Source organism: Aureococcus anophagefferens (genome assembly GCF_000186865.1).
Source record: "Aureococcus anophagefferens unplaced genomic scaffold AURANscaffold_12, whole genome shotgun sequence".
Classification (NCBI taxonomy): Eukaryota; class Pelagophyceae; order Pelagomonadales; family Pelagomonadaceae; genus Aureococcus; species Aureococcus anophagefferens.
Window position 1 is genome coordinate 187,839 of NW_008705572.1, and position 23,916 is coordinate 211,754.

At 70.4% G+C, this 23,916-nt stretch overlaps 3 protein-coding genes across 3 annotated transcripts; 2 read left to right on the forward strand and 1 right to left on the reverse strand.

The window, feature by feature from the left end:
* Positions 1-487: 487 nt before the first annotated feature.
* Positions 488-2,602, forward strand: AURANDRAFT_64846 (hypothetical protein; the record flags this gene model as incomplete). Its single annotated transcript, XM_009039597.1, has 2 exons — positions 488-1,347; positions 1,444-2,602. 2 exons carry the CDS (start codon positions 488-490, stop codon positions 2,600-2,602), a joined length of 2,019 nt encoding a protein of 672 aa, XP_009037845.1.
* A 2,726-nt stretch (positions 2,603-5,328) lies between these two features.
* Positions 5,329-7,046, reverse strand: AURANDRAFT_37770 (hypothetical protein; the record flags this gene model as incomplete). Its single annotated transcript, XM_009039850.1, has 1 exon — positions 5,329-7,046. One exon carries the CDS (start codon positions 6,369-6,371, stop codon positions 5,454-5,456), a length of 918 nt encoding a protein of 305 aa, XP_009038098.1.
* Positions 7,047-9,486: 2,440 nt separating this feature from the next.
* Positions 9,487-14,549, forward strand: AURANDRAFT_58 (hypothetical protein; the record flags this gene model as incomplete). Its single annotated transcript, XM_009039548.1, has 3 exons — positions 9,487-10,886; positions 11,087-12,752; positions 12,951-14,549. Coding segments are annotated over 3 exons (4,665 nt in total), but the record flags the coding sequence as incomplete, so codon positions are not given.
* Positions 14,550-23,916: the final 9,367 nt, after the last annotated feature.

A 23,916-nucleotide genomic window follows, 5' to 3' on the forward strand; every position in this document is an offset into this window, starting at 1 on the left:
CTTGAACCGTGCTGCCGTGGCGGTTCGTCCGCGGCGCCCTCGGCGGCGGTCATTTCAGCCCCTGTCCGTCGCCGGCCGGGTGTGTCGGGGGGCTCGGCTCCGCGCTTCATGTTCCTCCGTCGTCCTGCCCTGCGTCCTTCCGCAGGTCGGAGTCCGACCCGTTTCGTCACGGGGTCGGCCAGTGCTATGCTACCGTGACCTCCCCACTGTCCAGTCCGTTGTGAGGGGCTGACCGACAGACCTCAACTGGTTCCGCCCTGGGCGGGCGACTCCGGTTACCTGAACACCTCGGCTCTCGGCCGCGTCATCTTCACGATATCCGACCTGATCCGCGTGCGCCGTCGGCCGCCCACGGGCCGCCGACCTAGTCCCACGTTAAAGCACCCATAATAATAATAATAATAGCCCAGGCGACGAAGCGCTTGTGAAATTATCCAGACCGGTTGTCTACGAGTGCCTAAAAGGCATCGTCGTCGAAGGTGACGCGATGGTGCTCCGCATGCTCGTCGTCGCGACGTGCGCGCACGCGTGGCTGCTGGAGAACAGCACGTTCTGGCGGAGCCCACAAAGCGAGGAGCCCATGTGGAAGCGCATGCTCCGGACGACGTCGCCGCGGCGCCGCGGCGTGATCCTCTGGGCCCACGGGCGGTCCGCCACGGACACGTACTGCGGCACGCTCAAGGACAGCGCCCACTTCCGGTACTGCAACGGAATCAAGGAGGGCTTCAACACGCAGCACCGCGAGGGCCGCGACCTCACGCGGAAGAACCTCGAGCGCTGCGCGAGGCGGAACGAGATGCTAACGCACGTCAAGCCGAGCCACCTCTCGGGGAAGAATAAGCCGGACAACCTGAACACGCCGGAGAAGCTCATGCGCGCGGCGCGGGAGCTCGGCTACGAGGTCATCGTCGCCGAGTACCGCTCGAACGCGCTCGCGCGCATGGTCTCGTCGTGGGAGCTGAAGCCGCACTCCGCGGCGGACGCCACGGCCCATTTCTGCCGGCACCGCGGCGGCCTCGTCCGAACGTTTAACAAGGAATACTCCCTCTGGCAGCGCGGCCTCCGCGCGGCGATCCACGAGCGGCTGAAGGTCATCGAGCTCAGCTTCGAGAACGTGACGCGCGGCCTCTGCGCGGCCGTGAAGCGCACGACGCTGGCGCTGGAGAGCTCCGAGTGCGGCGGCTCCAAGTGCGCCTGCCACAAGTTCAAATCGCCGCACACGAAGACATCCAACCGCGCCGCGTCGCTCGCGGGGCGCACGTCCAAGGAGGCCGCGGCCTGCATCACGGCCGCGCTCAAGGACAAGCCCGACTACGCGTGGATGCTCGACCTGTCGCGAGGAGAGAAGTAACACGTTTGTGGGTGGTTGCGGCGATATCGAGAATGCTGCGAAGTGATTGCTGCAAGCTTACTGCAAAGGGTCAATGCTGAACCGGCTTGAAGACGCATGTTCGCAATGGTCCGATGTAAAAAGATGATGTTGGCACGACTCACCTTACTGTTGCCGCTCGCCGTCGCGTTCACCGTCACCGCGCCGCGCGCCGCGCCGCCGTGCGGCGTGCCACGTCGCGGCGCGTCGATCTTGGGCGCCGCAAAGAAGGGCTTCGGTGCCAAGGTCAAGGCGAAGCGGCCGCCGTCGCGCGACTCGGTCAAGGCCAAGCCATCGACGCGCGATGGTCGCGGCGGCGGCGGCGGCGCGCCCGTCGTGCCGCTCGACGACGACGTGCGGCTGGCGCTCGACGCGCTCGACGAGGCCGGCGGCGGCATCGAGGCGTACCTCAGCCCCGCGCTCTTCGAGGACCCGGCGACGCTGCGCGACGTCGGCGCGCGGCTGCGCGCGGGCGACGTCGTCGTGCTGAAAGACGCGTTCCGCGACGAGTTCGCGCAGGCCGTGCACGCCGAGCTGGCGGCCGACACGGTCGACTGGGCGCTCAACGAGGCGTACTTCGCCGACGGCTACCACCACCGCCACCACAACGCGTACGACGCGCGCGCGTGGAGCGCGCGCCTCCGGCGCGCGCTGGGCGTCTTCGCCGACGAGCGCACGCGCGCGTTCATCGGCGAGCTCGCCGGCCGCGACTGCGCGGGCGACGCGACGGGCGCGCCGAGCTGGTACAAGGCGGGCGACCACTCGCTGCCGCACACCGACTGGGTCGGCCAGCGCACCGTCGCGTACGTCTGGCACCTCTCCAAGGGCTGGCGGCCCGAGTGGGGCGGCGCGCTCTACTGGGCGGGCGCCGACCACGCGGTCGCGACGCATCCCGCGTCCTTCAACACGCTCGTGCTCTTCTGCGTGACGACGACGTCGGCGCACTTCGTCACGACGGTCTCGCCGCACCACGAGGGGAAGCGCCTCACCTTCAACGGGTGGTGGCAGAGCGCCTGGCTGCCCTCCGAGGCCGACGCCGAGCTCGACGCGGTGCTCGCCGACGAGGCGCGCGGCGACAAAGTGACGCACGCGCAGCTCCAGGCCATCGCCGACGTGCTCGCCGACCCGTGGCAGAACATCGACGCCGCGCGGCGCGAGCGCCTCGACGGGCAGCGCGAGGCCCTCATGCGGCGCCTCTTCCCGCGCGGCGCGCGCGCGGGCGTGGAAGCGTGAGCTTCGCGCCCGGCGGCGACCGGCGGACGTTGCCCGCCGCCGTCGGGGGGGGCTGGCCCCCGCGCGCCCCCCGGGGTCATAGTGTTTGTACTCGACGTCCGGGCGCGGGCCACGATGCCGCGGGGGGCGGAGGCTACGGCCGTCGCCGCGAGAAGGACGCGACGACGACGACGCGCTCGCCCGACTCCACGGGGAGCCCCGCGTGCGTGACGCGGCCGCCGAAGAGCATCGCGTCGCCCGCGGCCGGCCGCAGGGACACGGTCGGCGGCTCGGCGCGGTGGCCCCGCGAGTCCTGGCTCCAGAAGCCCGTGCCGCCGCCGGCGAAGGACTCGGACACGGGGATGAGCACGGTGAGCGCCTTGCCGTCCTCGTGCCCGAGGAACTCGTCGCCGGCGCCGTAGACGTTGACGGCGGGCTCGCGGCAGGCGAACTCGAGGCCGTCGTCGTCGTAGAGCCGCGCGAGCCGGCCGCCGAAGAGCGACGGCAGGCGCTCGTCGACGAGCGCGCAGACGCGCGGCAGGACCCGCCGGCAGACGACGTCGTCCGCGGCGCGCGGCGCGGCCGTCGCGTGCTCCGTGGCGACGGCGCGGCTCGTCGACAGCCGCAGCAGCCCCGAGCTCGGCTCGCCGTCGCGGCGCGCCGCGGCGCGCGAGCACGCGGTCGCGATGATCGAGCACTCTTCCTCGGTGGCGACCTCGGAGAGCAGGAACACCGCCGCGCCGGAGGTCAGCGCCTCGGCGCCGTCGCGCAGCGTTTCGGCGCCGAGCGGCACAGTGCGCCATCGATGCTGCTGCAAAGAGCCGCAGCTGCGCGCGGCGGCGAGCAAGAGCAGGCGCGTTTTCATCTCCCGAGGCAGACCATTAGATCAACCATGGTCATGCAAACGCGCCGAAGTTGCCGCTCGCGCTGCCGCTCACCACAAGCTTACGGATAGCGGCAGCTCTCCGACGGCTGCGCGCGCGACGAGTCGAACGCCTGCAGCGCGTGGGACACGACGAGCAGTAGCCGACGCCCGCGCTCCGAGTCCTCGCCACGCCGACCGCGCCGCCGCCGCCGACGCGCCGCCGGCCCGGATCGCCCGGACCTCCTGCGCGCCGACGCCCGCCGTCATGGCGCGTTTCAATCGCTTACCCTCGGACCTGCTGGGCTCGCAGATCTTCCGCTTCTCCGAGATGGACCGGGAGATCGCGAGATTACAGGCCGAGGTCGCGCGCCTCCGCGAGGCCGCCTGCCGGCCCTACCTCCGCGACGTGCTCGCGTTCTGCGAGACCGTCGCGTCGGAGCGCCTCGACGGCTTCCTCGTGCGCGACCTCGCGATCACGGACGACCACGCGCGCCACGCGGACATGCGGCGGATGACCTACGCCGACAAGGTGTCGATCGTGCCCGAGCTCACGAAGCGCGGCTACCACGTGACGCAGTTCCCCGAGGACCACTCGGGCGGCGCGCCCATGATGATCGACTTCGACGCGCCGGCGCCGGCCGCGGTCGAGGGCCTCGTGCTCCACCGGCCCGACGCGCCGCGCTTCGAGGTCGGCGCCGTCGTCGAGGCGTTCGTCGAGCCGGGCGCGTGGGTGCTCGGCGTCGTCGTGCGCCACTGGTGGCGGCCGCGCGGCTCCGCGGAGATGAACCCCTACCAGATCATGCTCTGCCCGGGGCACCTCCCCGACGACGCGGACTTCGAGGACCGGCTCATCTACGCGCCGGAGGACGACGACGATTTGATCCGCCTCCCGAACCCGCCGCCCGACGCGGAGACGGTCGCCTTCGCCGCGAAGATCATCCGCGACGGCTGGCCCCCGGCGCCGACTAACGCCGGTTAGATGCCGCCGACGCCCGCGCCCGCGGGGAAGAAGCGGATCGGCTGCGGCGGCGACTGCGCCGCGCGGATGGCCTCGATCTCCTCGGGCGACGGCTCGTCCAGGGGCAGCGGCGGCAGGCCGCGGTCGAAGAAAGGATCCGCCTCCTTCGCGTCGCGGGGCACGGCCCGGTCGTCGACCCAGGTCCCGAAGCTCGAGAGCCACTGCCAGCCGCAGTCGTAGGGCCCGAACGGCGCGAGGCGCCGGCCGTGGGACGTGTACTGGCTCTGCCAGGGCATGCCCACGAAGTGCGCCGCGCACTCGAAGTCGCGCGCGGGCCAGCTGAACTCGTCGACGCGGACGTCGCCGAGCTTCTTCGCGATGGGGATCGCGCCGGCCTGCTGGATCACGCCCTCGCGCTCGACGGCGACGCGCCACGTGCGCGAGTCCGCGGCGTACTCGAGCACGCGGCCGACGCAGAGCACGTGGAGCGTCTGGCTGCTGTAGTCGGACGATCGGCTCCGATAGCTGTAGCGCACCGTCGCGCCCGCGGGCGGCAGCACGACGCGCTCGGCGAGGTCGCCCGCCTGGTAGAACTCGGCCTCGGCGATGAGATCCGCGCGCGTCGCGAGGTCCAGCCGATCGAGCGTCGTCCGCCGCAGGCTCCCGCGGCAGTAGCTCAGCACGAAGTGGAAGAGGTCCGGGTCGCGGTCCACAAAAATCCTTCCGGCCTCGTCCCGGGGCAGCTTCGGCCAGCCCAGGAGCGCGTCGAGGAAGCCGCAGCGCGCGAGCGTGGAACGAGTGCTCGTGAAGGGCGTGCCGCCGACGGAGAGGCGGACCAATTCGCTCCCACCGCCGCCCTGCTCCTCGAAGTCGACGGCCGCGGCCATCGTATGAGTATGCCACGCAGAAGATGCAACTTCACATCCAATATCGGCCTTAAACCCCGAAAGGGCAGCCGCTTCAACCCGGGCGCTGCTAGCCGATGAAGGCGAGATCGACCCTAACGACAGCTTCGCTCTATGCGGTGTGCGACCTGGGCCCGGCGGCGCCTACAGCTCGCCCGCGGGCGCCTTGAAGCTCGCGAGGAAGGCGTCGTGGAAGCCCGCGAGGCGCTTGGTGACGGCCGTGATCTGGTCCTCGGGCGGGAGGAAGGTCGTGCGGAAGTGCCAGGTGCCGTTCTTCTGGCCGAAGCCCGAGCCCGGCACGACGACGAGGCCCGTCGACTCGAGGAGCTTGAGCGCGTAGAACGCGTCGGGCGCGAGGCCCGCGGCGCCCGCGGCGGCGAGCGCCGCGTCCGGGAGCGTGATCGAGGGGAAGAGGTACATGGCGCCCTGGGGCTGGACGCAGGACACGCCGTCCAGCGCGTCGAGCGCCCTGGCGACCTCGTTGGCGCGGCGCTCGAGCGACGACAGCTTCGCGGCCTTCTCGTCCTCGTACGCCTTGAGCTCCCTGCCGTCGACCGGCGGGTTGACCATGAGGCCCACGGCGATCTGGCCGAGCACGTTGGAGCAGAGCGACACGGACGCGAGCTTGATGAGCTGCTCCTTGACCTCCTCGCTGACGTTCGTGAGCTCGAAGTAGCCGCCGCGGAGGCCGCACTCGCCCGTGAAGCCCTTGGACACGGAGTGGAACGAGACGACGGGGATCGTCGACTTGAGGTCGTGGACGACCTTCTTGAAGGAGATGAACGCCGGCGCGTCGCCGTAGACGTTCTCCTGGTAGACCTCGTCGGCCATGAGCACGAGGCCCGGCTTCGACGCGACGAACTCGACGATGGCCTCGAGCGCCTCGCGCGGGAGCGACGCGCCCGTCGGGTTGCCCGGGTTGATGATGACGAGCATCTTCGGCGTCGCGCCGCGCGCGACGACGTCGTCGTAGGCCTTGGCGATCTCCGCGACGGGCGCGGCCCAGTCCGCGGACTCGTCCAAATAGTAGGACCCGAGCGTGCCGTCGTACATCGTCGCCATCGCCGAATACAAGGGGTACTGCGGCGCGGGCGCGAGCACGCCGTCCTTGGGCCCGCTCACGAGGAGCTGCGTGAGGTGGCGCACGCCCGCCGACGCGCCGTCCGTGAGGAAGATGGCCTCGGGGTCCGCGGCGATGCCGTCGCGGTCGCTGATGAACTTCGCGACCTCCTTGCGAACCAGCGTGATGCCCTGCGACTCGCTGTAGGCGCCGACGCCGCCCTGGATGGCCGCGCGGTAGGCGTCGGCGCGCTCGCGCACCTGCTTGGACACGCCCCAGCGCGGCGTCTTCGGGAGCACGACGTTCGACAGCACCTCGCGCGCGAACTTTGGCGGCGCCTGACCGAGCGCCTGCGGGTTGCCGATGTTGCACCGCACGATCTCGTCGAAGGGCCAGTCGTGCGACTCCTTCGCGAGGTCCGCCTCGATCTCGCGGGCCCGGTCCAGGATGAAGCCGCGCACAGCGTACCTATAGGGTGGTGCTCCGGTGTCGCTGCGGCGGTGAAGCGATGCGGCGACGCCGGCGCGTCACTGGGCCTCGACGATCTTCGGGTTCACGGCATCGATGTCTAGGCCTTCCGACTGCACCGAGGCGAGGCTCGCGGCGAGCGCAACGAGCGAGAGGCGCTTCATGTTCACGCGCGCGGCGCGGCGTCGGAGCTCGAGAGCGTGAAGATCGAGCACTGGAGCAAGAGCTTGGAAGGCGAGCTTGCCGAGCCACGTGGGTGTTGTCGTCAACGTCTACTTTTCTCCGACCAAGGACGCGCTGCGCCCGCGTATGCTTCGAACTCCAGCACGCCTAGCCCCACGGCCCGGGCGCTGAGGGAAGCCACGAGCTAGCCGACCGAAGGTGCCGCACCGGACTCGGAGCGCCGCGGAAAGGCCCAATTCCCAACGGCCTTGCCGCGCGGGGCCCGGCTGCCAGTGCAACCAACATTGCAGCGTGCCGTCCTCGAGGTCGAAGATCACGCCGAGGGGCCTCGTCATGATGATGGAAGCATCGAGCCAGACGCCGCCGTGCTTGGCCATGTACATGACGCTGACCCAGTCCGCCGTGATCGGCGGTCTAGGCGCTGCCAGTGTTCCCACTGGCAACTTGAATACGCACGCGCGCCGGGCAATGGGCGTCTTCCTGAGCTCCGGGACGGGGCCCTTCCCGGCCTTCGTGCGCGCGCTCAAGGCGGCGTTTCGCGCGCTCAATATCGTCACCGGGCGGCGAACGAGCTCGGCTTCGTCAACGCCCTCGGGAACGGCGATCGGCTAAGCGCCATCGCCTACGCCTACGTCGACAGATACGGACGCCAGGGCCCGGCGCAGGCCTGGGACCCCCACCAGAGCTCGCGCCGCAGCCCGCGGCTCCTCTCGGGCGCCGGCTTCGGCGGCTCCGCGCCTGCGCTCCGTGATCGGCCTTCGGCGCGGCGCCGCGTGCGCTCGAACCAGGCGCACGCCTCCCTGCTGGCTACTCAGCGCCCGCCGCGCATGCGGACCGGTACCCTCGCCGCAGCAGGTCGATCGCGGCCGGTCAGGCAGGGATCGGAGCGCGTCGAGCGCGCGCGTGCAACCTTCCCAGCGAGTTCACCGTCGACCTAAAATCGCTCGGCTGAAGAGATGGCACAAAGTCTCTGAGGCCGCAGCACAGCAACCATGACCGCGCCGCCGCGCCTCCACGTGCTCTGGCACGTCGAGCTGCACGGCGAGGACGCCGCCATCAACGACCTCGAGAAGCTCGAGCACGAGACGAAGCAGGCGCGCGCGACGCAGCCGGTGCAGGACGCCAGGGACCTCGACCAAGTCACCGGCGCGCTCCTGTGGAAGGTGCACGGCCACCGCTTCGGCGGCGGCGGCAAGAAGAACAAGCGCGCCTTCGACGAGTTCTGCGCCCGCGTCGGCGACGGCGTCACCAAGGGCGACGGCGACGCGTCGGGCGACGCCTACGCCGCGCTCCGCCGCGACGCGTCCGCGCACAAGACGGCGGCGCGCCGCGACGTCGAGCAGGCCTTCGGCGCCGTCGCGCAGCGCGACTGGAAGGGCGTCGTCGACGCCTTCGAGGCGCTGCGCGCGCAGGAGGTCGCGGCCGCGCCCGCGAAGCCCCGGGGCCCGCGGTGGGCGCCGCCCGTCGCCTACGACGGGACCGAAGCGGCGGACGCGCCGCCGCCGCCGGCAGCGCCGCCGCCGCCGAAGGCCGACGACGTCGGCGCGGCCTGGCTCGTGGGCAAGTGCGACGCGCTCGGGTCGAGCCTCGGCGCGCTCGACGTCGCGCTCGGCGTGCTCGACGCGGCGAAGAAGTCCGACGCGGAGATGCAGGGCGCGCTCATGGAGCTCCTGGGCTTCGGCGACGCGGCGCTCACGCTCATGGGCGAGCTCTGCGAGAAGAAGGCCGCCGTCGCCGCCGTCGACGCGCGCGACGTCCGCGCGATCGTCTCGGCGATGGGCGGCGGCGGCGGCGGCGCGGCGCCGTCGCGGAGCTTCGCGGCGCCGCCGTCGGGCGGCGCCTACCGCCAGGGCGGGTCCGTGCGCATCGGCGGCGAGAAGAAGCAGTCCCAGCGGTCGAAGAAGCAGCAGCGGAAGGCGCGCGCGGCGCGGACGGGCCCGTCCGAGGCGGCCGACTATCTGGAGGCTTTGGGCTTCGACGAGCGGTACCTCGCCCAGGAGCGGAGCCTGGGCCTCCAGAAGAACGTCGTCGAGGAGCGCATGTCCCACGCCGAGGACCTGCTCGGCGGCGCGGAGCGCGAGTACCGCGAGACGCGGAGCGGTTTGCCCGCGGGCGCGGAAAAGTTCTACGGCGAGGGCTACGAGGAGGTCGAGATCCCGCCGCCCAAGGCGCTGCCGCCGCCGGGGCCCGGCGAGCTGCGCCAGCTGACGGACTGCCTGCCGCCCTGGGCCGTCGCGTGCTTCCCGAAGTCGACGACTGTGCGGAAACCAACCGCTGGTTTGGGTGGCCCTGACCAAACTTGAGAATTCTCTAGCTCGGTCACATCGAAGTCGATTCGGCTGATTTTTGGACGAATCGATTGCTCTCGTCGAGTTCTCGGAGTACAGCCGAAGAGATTGCGTTGAAACTGTCGCATACGCTCACATTGAAGTCGGGTTGAAGATTTGAATTCCACACAGGTCGACGAAGGCGCTGAACCGCGTGCAGTCGGCCGTCTTCGACGTCGCCTTCAACTCGCAGAAGAACCTCCTCGTGTGCGCGCCGACGGGCGCGGGCAAGACGAACGTGGCCTTATTGTGCCTCCTGGAGCTCGCGGGCCGCTTCCACCTCGGCGACGACGCGTCCGACGAGTCGCCCGCGGAGCGGAGAAAGGCGTTCCTGGCCGATCTCGCGCAGCACAAGGCTGTCTACGTGGCCCCGCTGAAGGCGCTCGCCCAGGAGGTCGTCGACAAGTTCAAGGAGCGCCTGGCGCCCCTGGGCATGATCGTCAAGGAGCTCACGGGCGACGCGCAGCTCTCGAAAAAGGACGCGGACGCCGCGCACGTGCTCGTCGTCACGCCGGAGAAGTGGGACGTCGTGACGCGCAAGCAGGGCGGCGGCGGCGGCGGCGACTCCATGGGGTCCCTCGCGTCGCGGTGCCGCCTCCTGATCGTCGACGAGATCCACCTGTTGGCGGAGGAGCGCGGCGCGGTGTTGGAATGCGTCGTCGCGCGGACGACGCGCTTGGTCGAGAGCTCCCAGTCCCAGGCGCGGCTCGTCGGCCTCAGCGCCACGCTGCCCAACTACGAGGACGTGGGCAGCTTCCTGGGCTGCGCCGACGACAGCGTCTTCTTCTTCGGGCCCGAGTTCCGGCCCGTGCCGCTGAAGCAGACGTTCGTCGGCGTCACGGAAACGAAACGGTTCCAGAAGCTCGTCAAGCTCGACGATCTCGCCTTCGACGTCGCGTTGAGCGCCGTGGACCGGGGCCACCAGGCCATGATCTTCGTCCACAGCCGCCGGGAGACGTTCAAGACGGCCATGGCGCTCCGGGACCGCGCGAACCGCGACGGCCGCGACGGCGCGTTCAAGCCCGCGGAGGACCTCGGCAACCTCCTCAAGCCCTTCGCCCCGGCCTTAGCCAAGTGCAAGCACAAGGAGCTCCGGGAAGCCGCCGAGGCGGGCTTCGGGCTCCACCACGCGGGCATGTGCCGCGCGGACCGGAGCCTCAGCGAGCGCATGTTCGCCGCGGGCGCCGTCCGCGTGCTCTGCTGCACGGCGACGCTCGCCTGGGGCGTCAACCTGCCGGCGCACGCGGTGATCTGCAAGGGCACGGACGTCTACGACCCCCAGCGCGGCGGCCACGTGGACCTGTCCATGCTCGACGTGCTGCAGATCTTCGGCCGCGCGGGCCGCCCGCAGTTCGACGACTTCGGCGAGGCGACGCTGCTGACGACGCAGAAGGCGCTGCCGGACTACCTGCGCAAGCTCGCGCGCGCCGCGCCCATCGAGAGCTGCCTGCCCGCGCGCCTCGCCGACGCCATCAACGCCGAGGTCGCCGCGGGCACCGTCGCGTCGTTGAAAGACGCGGGCCGGTGGCTCGACCACACGTTTCTCGCAGGGCAGGACAAGGGTGATTCAACGTCGCTTCAACGTGAGTGTTCCGCGCGCGCCCGTTCCGGAAAAAGCATCCACGCTTCGAGACCGTTCCGAGAGATGATCGCTCGTCCAAAAATCAGCCGAAACGAGTGGAAATCGGCCGAGCTAGGAGCCTTTGAAGTTGGGAATTTCGCACTCTTGTCCTGCCCAGGTTCCTCGCCGTGCGCCTGCGCAAGAACCCGCTGGCCTACGGCTGCCCCTACGACCAGGCGCGCGAGGACCCGGGCATGGGCCGCTTCCGCGAGACGCTGTTGCGCGACGCCTGCAAGCGCCTCGACGAGAGCCGCATGTGCCGCTACGACCGCCGGTCCGGCGCGGTCGCGGGCACGGAGGTCGGCCGCGTCGGGTCCCACTTCTACCTGCGCCACGAGTCCGTGCGCGAGTTCAACGAGCGCCTGCGCCAGCACGCGACGGACGCGGACATCTTGGTGGTCGTCTGCTCCGCGTACGAGTTCGAGCAGCTCAAGCCGCGGAGCGACGAGGTCGCGGAGCTCGACCGGCTGCGCGAGTCGGAGGTCTGCTGCCCCGTGAGGAGCGACGAACTGTTCGCGTTGGCCGACGAGCCCGCGGGCAAGGCGGCGACGCTGCTGCAGGCCCACGTGTCGCGCGCGCCGTTCTCGGCCTTTACTTTAGCGTCGGACGCGGCGTACGTCGCGAAGAACGCCGCGCGCGTCTGCCGCGCGCTCTTCGAGATGGCGCTGCGGGCCCACTGGCCGTCGCTGGCGGAGCGCCTGCTCGCGCTCGCCAAGGCCGTCGAGCGGCGGCTCTGGTGGTTCCAGCACCCGGTACGGCAGCTCGCGGATCTCGAGCCGAACCTCAACGAGCGGCGCCGCAAGTTCCCCGAGGACGCGCTGCGCCAGCTCGAGGCGAAGCGCCTGACCGTGGACCGCATCCTCGGCGACCTCAACGGCGACCCGCGCGAGGTCGGGAGCCTGGTGCGGAACAATGCCGCGGGCGCGTCGCTCGTCGCGGCGGCGCGCAAGGTGCCGTCCGTGACGCTGGAGGCGGACGTCAAGCCCATCACGCGCACGGTGCTCCGCGTGACGCTCACGGTGACGCCGACCTACCACTGGGAGCCGCGGACCCACGGTCTAGGGCCCGAGCCCTGGTGGGTCTGGGTCGAGGACGCGCGCGCCGAGCGCATCCACCACTTCGAGCTCGTGCTGCTCAAGCCGCCGGAGAAGCGCGCGCGGCGGGGCATGGAGCCCGTCGTCGTCGCCTTCACCATGGCCGTCAAGGACCCGCTGCCGCCCCAGTTCTTCGCGCGGGCCCAGAGCGACCGCTGGGTCGGCGCGTCGGCCATGCTCGAGATGTCGACGAACGGGCTGCAGCTCCCCGCGGCCGCGCCGCCGAACACGGATTTGCTACCGTTGCGGCCCCTGCCGCTGGCCGCCCTCGGCGACGAGCGCTACGCGTCCTTCTATTCCTTCACGCACTTCAACCCCGTGCAGACGCAGCTCTTCCACTCCTTGTATCGCGCCGACGGCAACGTGCTCGTCGGCGCGCCGACGGGCTCGGGCAAGACCTGCCTCGCGGAGCTCGCCATCTTCAAGCTGCTCAACGACCGCGGCGACCAAAAACTCAAGGCCGTCTACGTGGCGCCCCTGAAAGCGCTCGCGCGGGAGCGGCTCAAGGACTGGCGGAAAAAGTTCGGCGAAAAGCTCGGGCTCAGCGTCTTGGAGCTGACGGGCGACGCGACGCCCGACGCGCGCGCCCTGCGCGACGCCGACGTGCTCATCACGACGCCAGAAAAGTGGGACGGCGTCACGCGCCAGTGGCGGCGCCGCGACTACGCGCGGCACGCGGCGCTGCTCTGTGTGGAAACCAACCACTGGTTTGGGTGGTCCTGACCAACTTGAGAATTCTCTAGCTCGGTCAAATCGAAGTCGATTCGGCTGACTTTTGGACGGATCGATCGCTCTCGTCGAGTTCTCGAAGCCCAGTCGAATAGCTAGCGTCAAAACATTCGAATACGCTCACATTGAAGTCGGGTTGAAGATTTGGTTTCCACACAGGCGCTGCTCGTCATCGACGAGATCCACCTGCTCGGCGAGGACCGCGGGCCCGTCATCGAGGCCATCGTGAGCCGCGCGCGCTTCATCTCGGAACAGGCCGACAGCAACGCGGACAGCCCGCCGAAGGTGCGCATCGTCGGCCTGTCGACGGCGCTCGCGAACGCGCACGATCTCGCCGCGTGGCTCGGGTGCGACCCGAAGACGGGCCTCTTCAACTTCCGCCCCGCCGTGCGGCCCGTGGCCATGGAGGCCCACGTCGCCGGCTTCGCGGGGAAGCACTACTGCCCGCGCATGGCGACGATGAACAAGCCCTGCTACGCGGCGCTCCGCGAGCACGCGGCGGGCCGGCCCGCGCTCGTCTTCGTCGCGTCGCGGCGGCAGACGCGGCTCACGGCGCTGGACTTGATCGCGCTCGCGGCGGCGGACGACGACTTCGGGGGGAGCGGGTCCGGCCTCTGGGTCGGCGACGACGTCCTCGGCGGCGAGCTCGACGGCTACGCGCGGGAGTGCGCGGATCCCGCGCTGAAGCACGCGCTCCCCTTCGGCGTCGGCGTGCACCACGCGGGGCTCCAGGAGCGGGACCGCGACGTCGTCGAGAAGTTATTCGAGCGGGGCGCCATCCGCGTGCTCGTCTGCACGGCGACGCTGGCCTGGGGCGTCAACTTCCCCGCGCGGCTCGTCGTGATCAAGGGCACGGAGTTCTTCGACGGCAAGCTCGGCAAGTACGTCGACTTTCCCATCACGGACGTGCTCCAGATGATGGGGCGCGCGGGCCGGCCCCAGTTCGACGACGTCGGCGTCGCGTGCATCTTCGTGCACGCGCCGAAGAAGGAGTTCTACAAGAAGTTCCTCTACGAGCCCTTCCCGGTGGAGTCGAAGCTCAAGGACGCGCTCCACAACCACGTCATGGCGGAGGTCTGCCTCACGCGGGCGATCACCTCGAAGCTCAGCTGCGTCGCCTGGCTCAAGTGGACCTACCTCTTCCGGCGCCTGACGCAGAACCCGAGCTACTACCACTTATCGGACGACCCGACGCCGGACAACGTCGACGCGTACCTCGAGGCGCTCGCGGAGGCGACGCTCGACGACCTGGACCACGCGGGCGCCGTGGAATTGGACGGGTCCGACGTCCACCCGGCGACGCTGGGCCAGGTGGCGTCCTACTACTACCTCGACTACAAGACGACGCAGCGCGCGGCTTTGACCGTCGACGACGTCGACGAGAAGCTCGGCGGCGCGGACGACGAGGCGCTCGCCGTGGCGTTCCTGTGCGACGCCGAGGAGTTTGGCGAACTGCCCGTGCGCCACAACGAGGACGGCCTCAACGCCGACCTCGCGCGGGAGTTGCTGCAGCGACGCGACGACGCGCGGTGCCTCGAGGCCCTCGACGAGCGCGGCTTCGACGACGCCCACGTCAAGGCCCAGCTGCTCGTGCACGCGCGGCTCCGGGACGGCGTGTTGCCCATCGCGGACTACGCGACGGACACGCGGTCCGTCTTCGAGCAGACGTCGCGCGTGCTGGCGGCGCTCATCGACGTCGTGGCGGACGCGGGCGCGCTCAAGCTCACGCTCGCGCTCTGCACGTTGAGCCAGGCGCTGAACACGTCCTGCGCGGCGCACCGCGACGAGCTCTGCCAGCTGCCGGGCGTCGACGACGACGACGCGAAACAGTTGCGGCGCGCGCTCAAGTGGAACGACTCGCGGAAGAAAGGTGTGGCGGACCTCCACGCGGTCGACGTCCGGCCCCACGTCGCGCGCCTCGTCAAGGGCGGCGCCCCGCGGGCCATGCGCTTCGCCGACGCGCTGCCCCGGGGCCGCGCGGCGCTCGCCGCGGAGCTCAAGTTCGGCGACGGGGCCGCCGTCGCGGAGGTCGGCACGTTCGAGGCCTTCGAGTGCCGCGTGGCCCTGCGCGTGCCGCCGCCCCGGAAGCGCGCGAAGAACGACCGGCGCCTGGCCTTCGGGTTCTGGCTCATCCTCGCCGACGGCGACGAGCTCGTCGCGCTGAAGCGCGTCACGTGCCACGGCGGCAACGTGGACGCGACGCTCGCGGTCCAGGGGCCCGACGAGGTCCTCGACGACTGGGCGCTGACGCTCTACGCCGTCGCCGACGCCGCCCGCGGCTTCGACGCCGAGCTCGCGCTGCCGGGGGTGCGGGTCGTCGCGGGCGCGGAGGAGGCGAAGGAGGCGTCCTAAAGTGGTTCGTTATACTTCAATGTGTCGGTCGATCTTCTCATCTTTATGATCTGGGTCCACGTTGAGTGACACGGGGCTGCCACGATGCGCGATCGATAGTTCTCGATCGTCGCCATGTCGCGGGCCTCGAGCCCGCTGCTGGAGAAGCACAACATCACGGGGCCGGAGCTCATGCCGCGGCCGCCGCCGGAGATCGAAATGATCGAGATGCGCGACTGCATGAGCATCGACCACGTGGGCCACTGCCACTGCGCGCCGACGCCCAAGGGCCGGCGCTGGCTCGGCGCGTGCCTCGTGCCCGCCTTCGTCATCGTCGCCGTCGCCGCCGCCGTGGCGCTCGCGGAGATCGAGCACGACGGGCGGAGCCACCACTCGTCCTCGACCGGGTCGACGTCCGACGGCTGGAGCGACGCGGAGGCCGTCAACGGCTGCGAGCTCGCGGCGGGGACCTACTACTGCAGCTACGGGTCCGAGGAGTTTCTACGGTTCGCCAAGGTGCGCAACTTCCTCGAGGGTCGCGGCGCGAACATCAGCGACGCCGACGAGCTCAAGACCTGGCTGCCGACGCTCGTGACCGTCGAGTACACGCCCGGCTACGTGGAGCAGGCCATCGGGTCCCAGATGCTCGACGCCTACGTCGCGTTCTCTCTCTACCTCCCGAAGCAGAGCCACGTCTCGAGCGGCGCGCGCGCGGAGACGGTCTCGGTCAACGGCTCGTACATGGTCGTGCTCCACACGAACGGGTCCCTGAAGTCCGTCGCGCCGACGGCGGACCTCGACGAGGACCACACGTCGGGCGGCACGCACATGTCGGCCTTCAAGTTCATGAGCCCGAGCGAGGTGTTGACCTACAGCAACGACTTCATGCACCAGGAGGGCTACCCGTACCTCTTCGGCGTTTATTAAGCGTTACATTCCCCGCCCGATCCCCACTGTCAATTGTCACGCTTATTTCGCACCGAACAGGTACACGTGGGCCTGGGGCCTCGAGTCGGAGACGGACGAGACGCCGCGGCTCGAGCGCCTCGTGTCGAAGCGGCGCTGGAGCGCGCACGACGTCCAGATGGCCCGGGGCGGCGAGAGCTACTGGCAGCCGACGGACCCCGCGGCGCTCACGAGCAACTACACGTTCAGCGAGATCGACCGGACCACGGGCGTCAAGCTCGACACGTACCTGTTGCCCGGCTGCGACGACATGAACCACGTCCAGGTGCTCGAGGACGAGCGGGTCGCCATCAGCGTCCTGCGGCCGTGGCGACGTTCGAGAGATTTTGGGTGAGAAATCGTCACCGTCGCGCTTGGTAGGTCGCCATCGTCTCCTGCCGCCTCGCGAATTCCGTCGTCAAGTACGACCTCGCGACGCGGTCCGTGGTCTGGATCGCGGGCGGCGCGGCGGGCAACCTCACGCTCATCGACGAGGACGGCGGCGTCCACCCGCCGGGGACGAACCTCTGGAGCGGCCAGCACAACGCGGAGTACTTCGGCGACGACCAGTACTTTCTGTTCGACAACCAGTACGGCCAGATGACCCCGAGCCGGCTGCTCGTCTTCGACGTCGACGAGCGCGCGGGGACCGCGACGGTGACCTACGCCTACACGTTCTTCGACTCCTGGCCCCACGGCTACAGCGAGGTCTTCGGCGACAACGACCAGCTCCCGACGGGCAACATGCTGACGTGCTGGTGGCCCAACGCGCTGAGCCCGGCGAAGAGCCTCCAGTACGACGTCCAGCTCCTCGAGGTGACGCACGCCGAGGAGATCGCCTGGAAGCTCAACGTCTTCGGGCGGCACGAGTGCCTCGCGGACAGCGACGACTTGTGCGACCGCAACATCCAGGTCGGCTGGAAGGTCTACTCGCTCGAGAAGCTCTACGCGCGGCCGCCGCTCTACAACGGCACGCTCCTGAACGGCACGCTGGCCTTCACGACGCACACGCAGTTCAAGACGTCCGCGAAGACGACGGGCGCCTGGCGCCTCGCGCTCGCGGGCGACACGCTCGCGGCCGCGCCGTTCGACTGGGAGGCGCACTTCCGCGCGACGACGGTGACGACGCTCGTCGACGCGGACGTGCCCGACGGCGCCACGCTCGGCCTCTACGTGACCAACGAGTTCGAGACGGAGGCCTACCTGCCCATCGTCGTCGGCCAGGCGTGGACGCCGTGAATTCGACCCCCGCTTCTACCGCATCTCCCGCGGTCGAGGCGCCCGCCGAAGAAAGCGCGAGGCTCCGGCCTGCAGCGCACGGTATTCCCCTCGGCCGCGGAATTCAAACTTCGCTTCTACTCTCGACTTGTGTGTCGTTTTCTTTTTGGGGGGGGCGGCCCGGCTGTGACGGGCCGAAGCACCCCCCTTTTCGACGGGCCGAAGCACCCCCTTGCGACGGCCCGACGCCCCCCGACGGTCCCCCGCCGCTTCGCGCCGTGACCGCCGTCCGTCGCTCCGGGCGGGCGACCCGCCGAACGAGCCGCGCGGCAGCTCTTCAAGCGCGGTACTCAAACGCCGCGGGTCGTCCTGACGAAGAAAAACGCCCGGGGCAGTTTAAGTTCACAGTATGGTCATGTTATGTACAGGGTGTTCGAAGCGGTATGTGCAGGTTTGAATGTTCAGGAGACGACGACGACGCGGTGTGTGTGCAAAAGGGTCCCGGGCGCGAGTCCGCGCTCAGGGCCGCGAGTCGTGGTAGAGGTCGTGGGTCGCGGCGTGGTCCATGGCCGACGTCCGGATCTGGATCTCGTAGCGCGGGAGGAGCGGGTCCCGCGGCTGCACGGTCGCGTGCAGCGACTGGTACCCGTTGGGCTTCGGCCCGCGGATGTAGTCCTTGACGTCGCTCACGTTGTCCTCGCCCTCCTCGCGGGCGAGCTCGTGGAGCACGCGGTAGCAGAGGGCCGTGCCCTCCTCGCCCTCGGACGCGACGACGACGCGGACGCCGACGACGTCCCGGAGCTCGTCGAGGTGCAGCGCGCGCTTCTCGCCCATCTTGCGGCCGCAGGACTTGGCCGTCTTGAGGCGCGACGTGATCTTCAGCGGGGTCCGCCTGAGCTGCTCGTCCCGCCCCGCGAGCCGCGCGAGCATCGAAGTGGACTTCTCGAGCGACAGGCTGTCGCGCACCCGCCTCCGCTCCAGCTCGCCCTTGACCGCGAGCATGCCCGCCGCGGGCGTCGCCGCGTTCAGGAAGTTGTTGATGAGGTGCGACCGGCGGGAGGAGGAGGTGGGGGTGGCCGCGGGCTCGGCGGCGTGCGGCGCGGGAACGTTTGTAGGCCTAACGTTCGGTCGAAGCGGCGCCGGCGCGCTCAGCGCCGACGCGCCCGCCGCGAGGAGGGCGAGGGCGAGCATGGGAGCGCGCAGCGGCGCGCCCCGGGGGCGTCTGTCGTCGGCGAACATTCGTGTGGCCTGCTGGCGCTTTGGCGCTTTTTCGAGCGTTTCGCGCTCGAACGGCTAGCCGGCTCTTCTCTCGGACCGGAGATCGCACGGCGCGCCCGAGCGTTGTGGCTGAGCCACAGCGTCGGCACAGGCCGCCGCGGGCCCCGCCGCTGGCCCTGAAGGTCGCGTGGCGTACCTAGACCGCTTCGCACCCCATCCCCGATATATATGGGCGCCGTCGCCGGCGATTCGCGGTCTTGGGCGCTCCGCGGCGCGCGCGCGGGGCCGAAGCGCAACGGCTGTCTCGGCGGCCGACAGGCGGTCGCGTTCGGCGGCGCGCGCGGGGCCCGCGCGCGGGCGCGGGCGGCCGGGGGCCTCGGGCGCGACCCGGCGAGTGCCTCCGGCGCGTCGCGCGCCCCCGACGGCGCCGGGTCGGGCCGCGCGGCTCGGGCTCGGCGTCGGGCGTCGAGCGCGTCGCGGCGGCCGGCGCGCGCGCGCTCCCGGCGGTGGTCGCCGGCCTTCGACCCGCGGAAGGCGTCGTTGCCCGCGCAGAGGGGCTCGAGGGCCCTCTCCGCGGACCGGACGGACTCCGCGCGCGCGCGCGACGCCTCGCAGGGCTACCCGGTCCGCGGCCGCGTAGGCCTTCGAGAGCTTCGTCGGCGCGCTCGCGGCCGCGCGGGCCCGCGGCGGCGCGGCCGCGCTCCGCGGCGCGCGCGACGAGCTCGGCGCCGGCGCCGAGGCCGCCGCGGCGCCCCGCCACGGCCGCGGCGGGGCCGGAGGCGCGTCCGCGAGGCTCCGCGAGGACGCGCGCGCGCGCGCGCTCGTCGCCGCGGCGCGCACCGGTAAGCTAGTCATCGCGCGCGCGACGCGCGGCGGGCGCCCCGGGAGCGCTATGCTTACTCGTCCGCGCGTGCTTACTCGTCCTGCTCGAGGAGGTCCTCGACGTCCGCGTCCTCCTCGTCGACCGCCTGCGCCTTCTTGAGCAGGCGGTCGTTCATGCGGACCCAGGCCTTGTATTCGTGCGCGACGTGGCGCTTGCCCCACTTCAGGCATAGGCGCAGCGCCAGGTCGCGCTGCTCCTTGACTGTCATCTGTTTCTTCACCGCTTTGATCTCCGTCTTGAGCACCCACGCGTCGAGGCGGACGCGGCCGCGGCCTTGGCCGAGCTTGACGAGGACCTCCGTCTTGGTCTCGTACTTCACCTTCACCGGCTCCCTCCGGCCGTTGACCTTGACGTACTTGCCCGCGAGAGGTAGCCGCTCGTACGCTCGTCGTCGTCGAGCGAAGTCGCCGAACGCCTGGTGCAGGTCCCGGCGCGTCCGGTGCGCGACGGGGCCGAAGCACGCGTCCGTGCCCCTGCCCTTGCACAGGCCCGTGCACCCGCCGCAGCACAGCTTCCTGCGCGATACGCAAAAAATCACGTTGGTGTTCGCGCGCGCGCGCGCGTCTCTTTCCTCGGCGCGGCGGGGACGCTGGTCGCGCACGGCGTCGCCGCGTCGGCCCCGGCGGCGGCCGCCGGCGCGCAGATCTTGAGCAGCGCGGTTCTCCGCTCCTTCAGTCTCTCCTTCTCGTCGCGCTTCGTTGCGTCGCGCTGCGCCCGCACCGCCTCGATGTCGCCGCCGCTGGCTTCGAACTGTTCGTCGAGGAGGGCGACGAAGTCCGTCATCGCGCGCCGGCGCGCCTCTGGCGGCGACGGTGGTCGGCGCAGCGGCGCGTCGTCGGGCGGCTTCGGCTGGCAGACTGCGGCCTCGACGGAGTCGATGAGTGAAAATCCTGCGCGGCTCGCTGCGCCGCCAGGCTCGCCCGGGGGCGCGACCGCGTCCGCCGGTCGAGGCGCCGGTCGTCGGGACGCGAATCTTCATTATACGACCCCGGCGCGTCGGCGGCCGCCCTAGTCGTCGGGCGACTCGGGGTCGTCGGCGTGCGCCGCGGCGGGGTCGGCTTCTTCGTCCGGCAGCGCGACGGCGCCGGCCCAGAGGCGCTGCTCGTCGCAGTCGTGCGGCCCGCCGCCGCCGGCGGCGTCGCACCAGCGCGGCACGTTCGACGCGTGGCGGAGGACGACCTCCGCGCGGCAGAACTGGCAGAAGAGGCGCGGCGCGGACCGGCCCGACGTGAAGCCCGTCACGGCCTCGACGATGGTCGCGACGCCTCCGGTGATGTCGGCGGCGCTCATGTCGTCGATGGGCGCCGTCGACGGCCGCGCCGCGCGCGCGTCGACGCGCTGCTTCAGCGCGGCGATCTTCGCCGAGCCGAACTGCTCCGTCGGCGAGATGGCGCGCGTCTCGGTGAGGTGCGTGTGCCCTTTGCCGACCCAGAACTGCTTGAACTGGACGAAGGCGGCCTCGAGGCTCGCGGCGCCGCCCGTCGTGTCGTTGGCGCTCGTCTCGATGAAGACGCTGGCGTAGACCTTGGACACCGACGCGAACGCGGAGCCGTCGACCGTGGTCGTCTTCGCGTGCGACCCCTCGACGAAGGTCGCCCTCTCCGCCAAATCGAACGCCAGCTTGCCGCCCGCCGACGAGTAGCGGTGGATGGAGACGACGGGGATCTTGAAGCCGACGCGGCTCGCCGCGCTCTCGCCCGGGTCGTGGAAGAGCAGGATGAACGGGCGGACCGCGGACTTGTACATGGTCATCGTCCAGTTCTCGCAGGCGACGTTCTTGATCTTGACGCTCACGACGAAGGTGTGCTTGCCGCCCTGGGCCGTCGACGCCGAGAGCACGCCCCGGACCGCCGCGTCGACGTCCGCCAAGGACGGGCCCGTGATGTCGACGTTCGGCACCGTGGGGTCCTTGCACACGGGGATCATGAGCTCCGTCTCCTCCTCCGCCTTCTGGAGCCGGTCGGCGAGCTTCGTCGCCGCGGAGTGCGTGCCGTCCGGGAAGTACGCGCGGATGCCGAACCTGTTGAAGTACAGGCTGTACATCTTCGTCGCGAGGAGCGACGCGGCGCGCTCGACGCGCGACTTGGTCGCGTAGTTGCCGCCGAGGATGCCGATGTTCTTGACGTGGCAGAGCGACCGGATGTAGTGGCTCATCTCGCTGCCCTCCTCGCCGTGGGCGCGGACGCCGGGCGCGTCGCGCTCGACGAGCGGACCCAGGAGCCGCGGGTAGGCCGAGAGGAGGTGCCGCGCGCTCGTGACCATGCGCGTGCCGCCGAACAGGAAGGCCACGAGCGAGTTCGCGCCGTAGGTGAAGATCGGGTTGATCTCCGCCGCCTTGCGGAACACGTCCGGCGAATGCACGTACATGCACATGAGGCAGTTCCAGAGGAAGCCGAAGTGGACCCCGCACGCCTTTTGGAGCGCCTCCTGGCGCTCGGCGTCGTCGACGTCGATGTGCGCGACGAAGGCGTCGGCCAGGTCCTTGCAGCCGCGCGATCGCATGGCCACGTAGAAGAGCTCCCCGGCCTTGCACTTGGCGACGTAGCGGTCGTTGTACTTCGACTTGCCGAGGTTGAGGCTGAAGTTGGAACTCGTCCGGAACTCGGCCGTCACCGCCTCGGCCTTGGACGACCCCAGCAACGTCGCCCAGTCCGAGACGGCGCCCGCGATGACGCGCCCGGCGCAATGCATCGGCCCCTGGAAGGTCTCCGCGAAGGGCACGCCCGTGGGCGTGTTCCCGAGGACGGCCGCCGTGCCGTAGTCGCCGTCGCCGAGGTTCAGAGAACCGTCGTACGTCGAGAGCACGCCGTTGACGAGCAGCTGCGTGAGCCGCCGGTCCGCGGTGTTGCAGGGGTTGTCCGTGGGCGTCTTCTGGTCCGCGTGGTCGACGATCTCGAAGACGGCCTTCATGTCCGGCAGGAACAGCCGCCGCTTGAGCGTGATCGTCGCCGCCGGGTAGCCGAACTCGGCCGGGAACTCGAAGGGTTCGTCGAGGTCCGGGAGGAAAACGTCGCGGACCCACGACAGAATGTGGTCCCGCACCAACTTCCTCGACTCGGGCACGTTGTCGTACCGCACGTCCCAGCTGTTCTTCCAGTAGCTGCCGGCCTCCCGGAAGAACTCGAACAGAACCGACGTGACGACCTCGCCCAAATTCGCCTCGTCGACGCGCGACTCGGACTGCTCCGCCTGTGTGGAAATCAACCACTGGTCTGGGGGGTCCCCACCAAACTTCAGAACTCTCTATCTCGGTCAAATCGAAGTCGATTCGGCTGATTTTTGGACGAATCGATCGCTCTCGTTGAGTTCTCGAAGCACGGCAGAAAGCCTCGCGCCGAAAGGTTGAAGATTTGATTTCCACACAGACGCCCGCGTGGTCGAGGTTCATCATGAACCAGAGCTCGCCGACGCCCTCCGGGAACCGCGCGTGGAAGTACTCCATGACGAACCGCCGGTCCATCTCGTCCTTCATGAACTCCGTGAAGATGAAGCGCAAGGACAGCGTCGCCGTGGCGTGCGAGTCGCCTTGGCTCGACGTCTGGATGACGTCGAGCCAGCGCCGCTTCTCCTCGTCGTCCTCGAGCTCGTGGGCGCGGAGGAGGAAGCACCCGCTGGGGAGCGACGACCCGAGCACCTCGGCGACGGGCTTGGAGGCGACGGCGAGCTCGTCGACCGCGCGCTTCGACGGGAAGAGCATGCCCCGGAGCAGGATCATGAAGGACTCGATCTTGGGCTTGGCCACGGCGTGGAGCCGCGACGTGAGCACCCGGCGGTCGGCCTTGGCCTCCGGCGAGTCGCCGACGAAGTAGCCCACGACGTACGTGAGCATCGTGTTGACGATGCTGCCCACGTACCGCGCGACGTCCGGGTCCGTCGTGCCGACGTCGCTCGGCTCGACCGCCGGCGCCTCACCCACGGTCGCGCTCGCCGGCGTCTCGACCGGGCCGTCGGGGCGGTCCGTCGGCAGGCCCGTCGCCACGGCCACCGTCGGCGGCGGCGGCGTCGACCCGAGGGCCGCGGGGTTCGTCGCGCTCTCGAACTGGTTCACGGTGCCCGGCCGCTCGAGGGCGGCGGTCGTGCCCGTGGCGCCCGCGAGCGTCGTCACCGTCTGCGCGAGCGCCGGGCGCTTCGCCGCCGACCCCGCCGCGTCGCCGGACGGGTACATGCGCGAGAGGCGGCCGGCGATCAGCTCGAGCTCGAACTTCTTGCGCTCCTCGCTCCACGTGTCCTCCGACTGGCCGCCCGCCGTCTCCTCGCCGAACCGCGCCGTCTCCTCGACGAACCGCTCCACGGCCTCGCGCTTCGCGTAGCGCATGAGGCCGTGGACGGCCGCGTCGCGCGTGAAGTAGTTCCGCCCGCCCGCGAGCGCGACGACGCCCGGCGTCTCGCCCCAGTGTCTGTCGAGGAACCCGTCGTTCCCGGCGGTCCACTGCACCCGCGTCGTGGGGCCGCCGGTGACCGGCACGCGGTTGTTCTCGGGGAGCTGCGCGTACTGGGACACGCCGATGAAGCTGTAGACGTGCGTGTCGT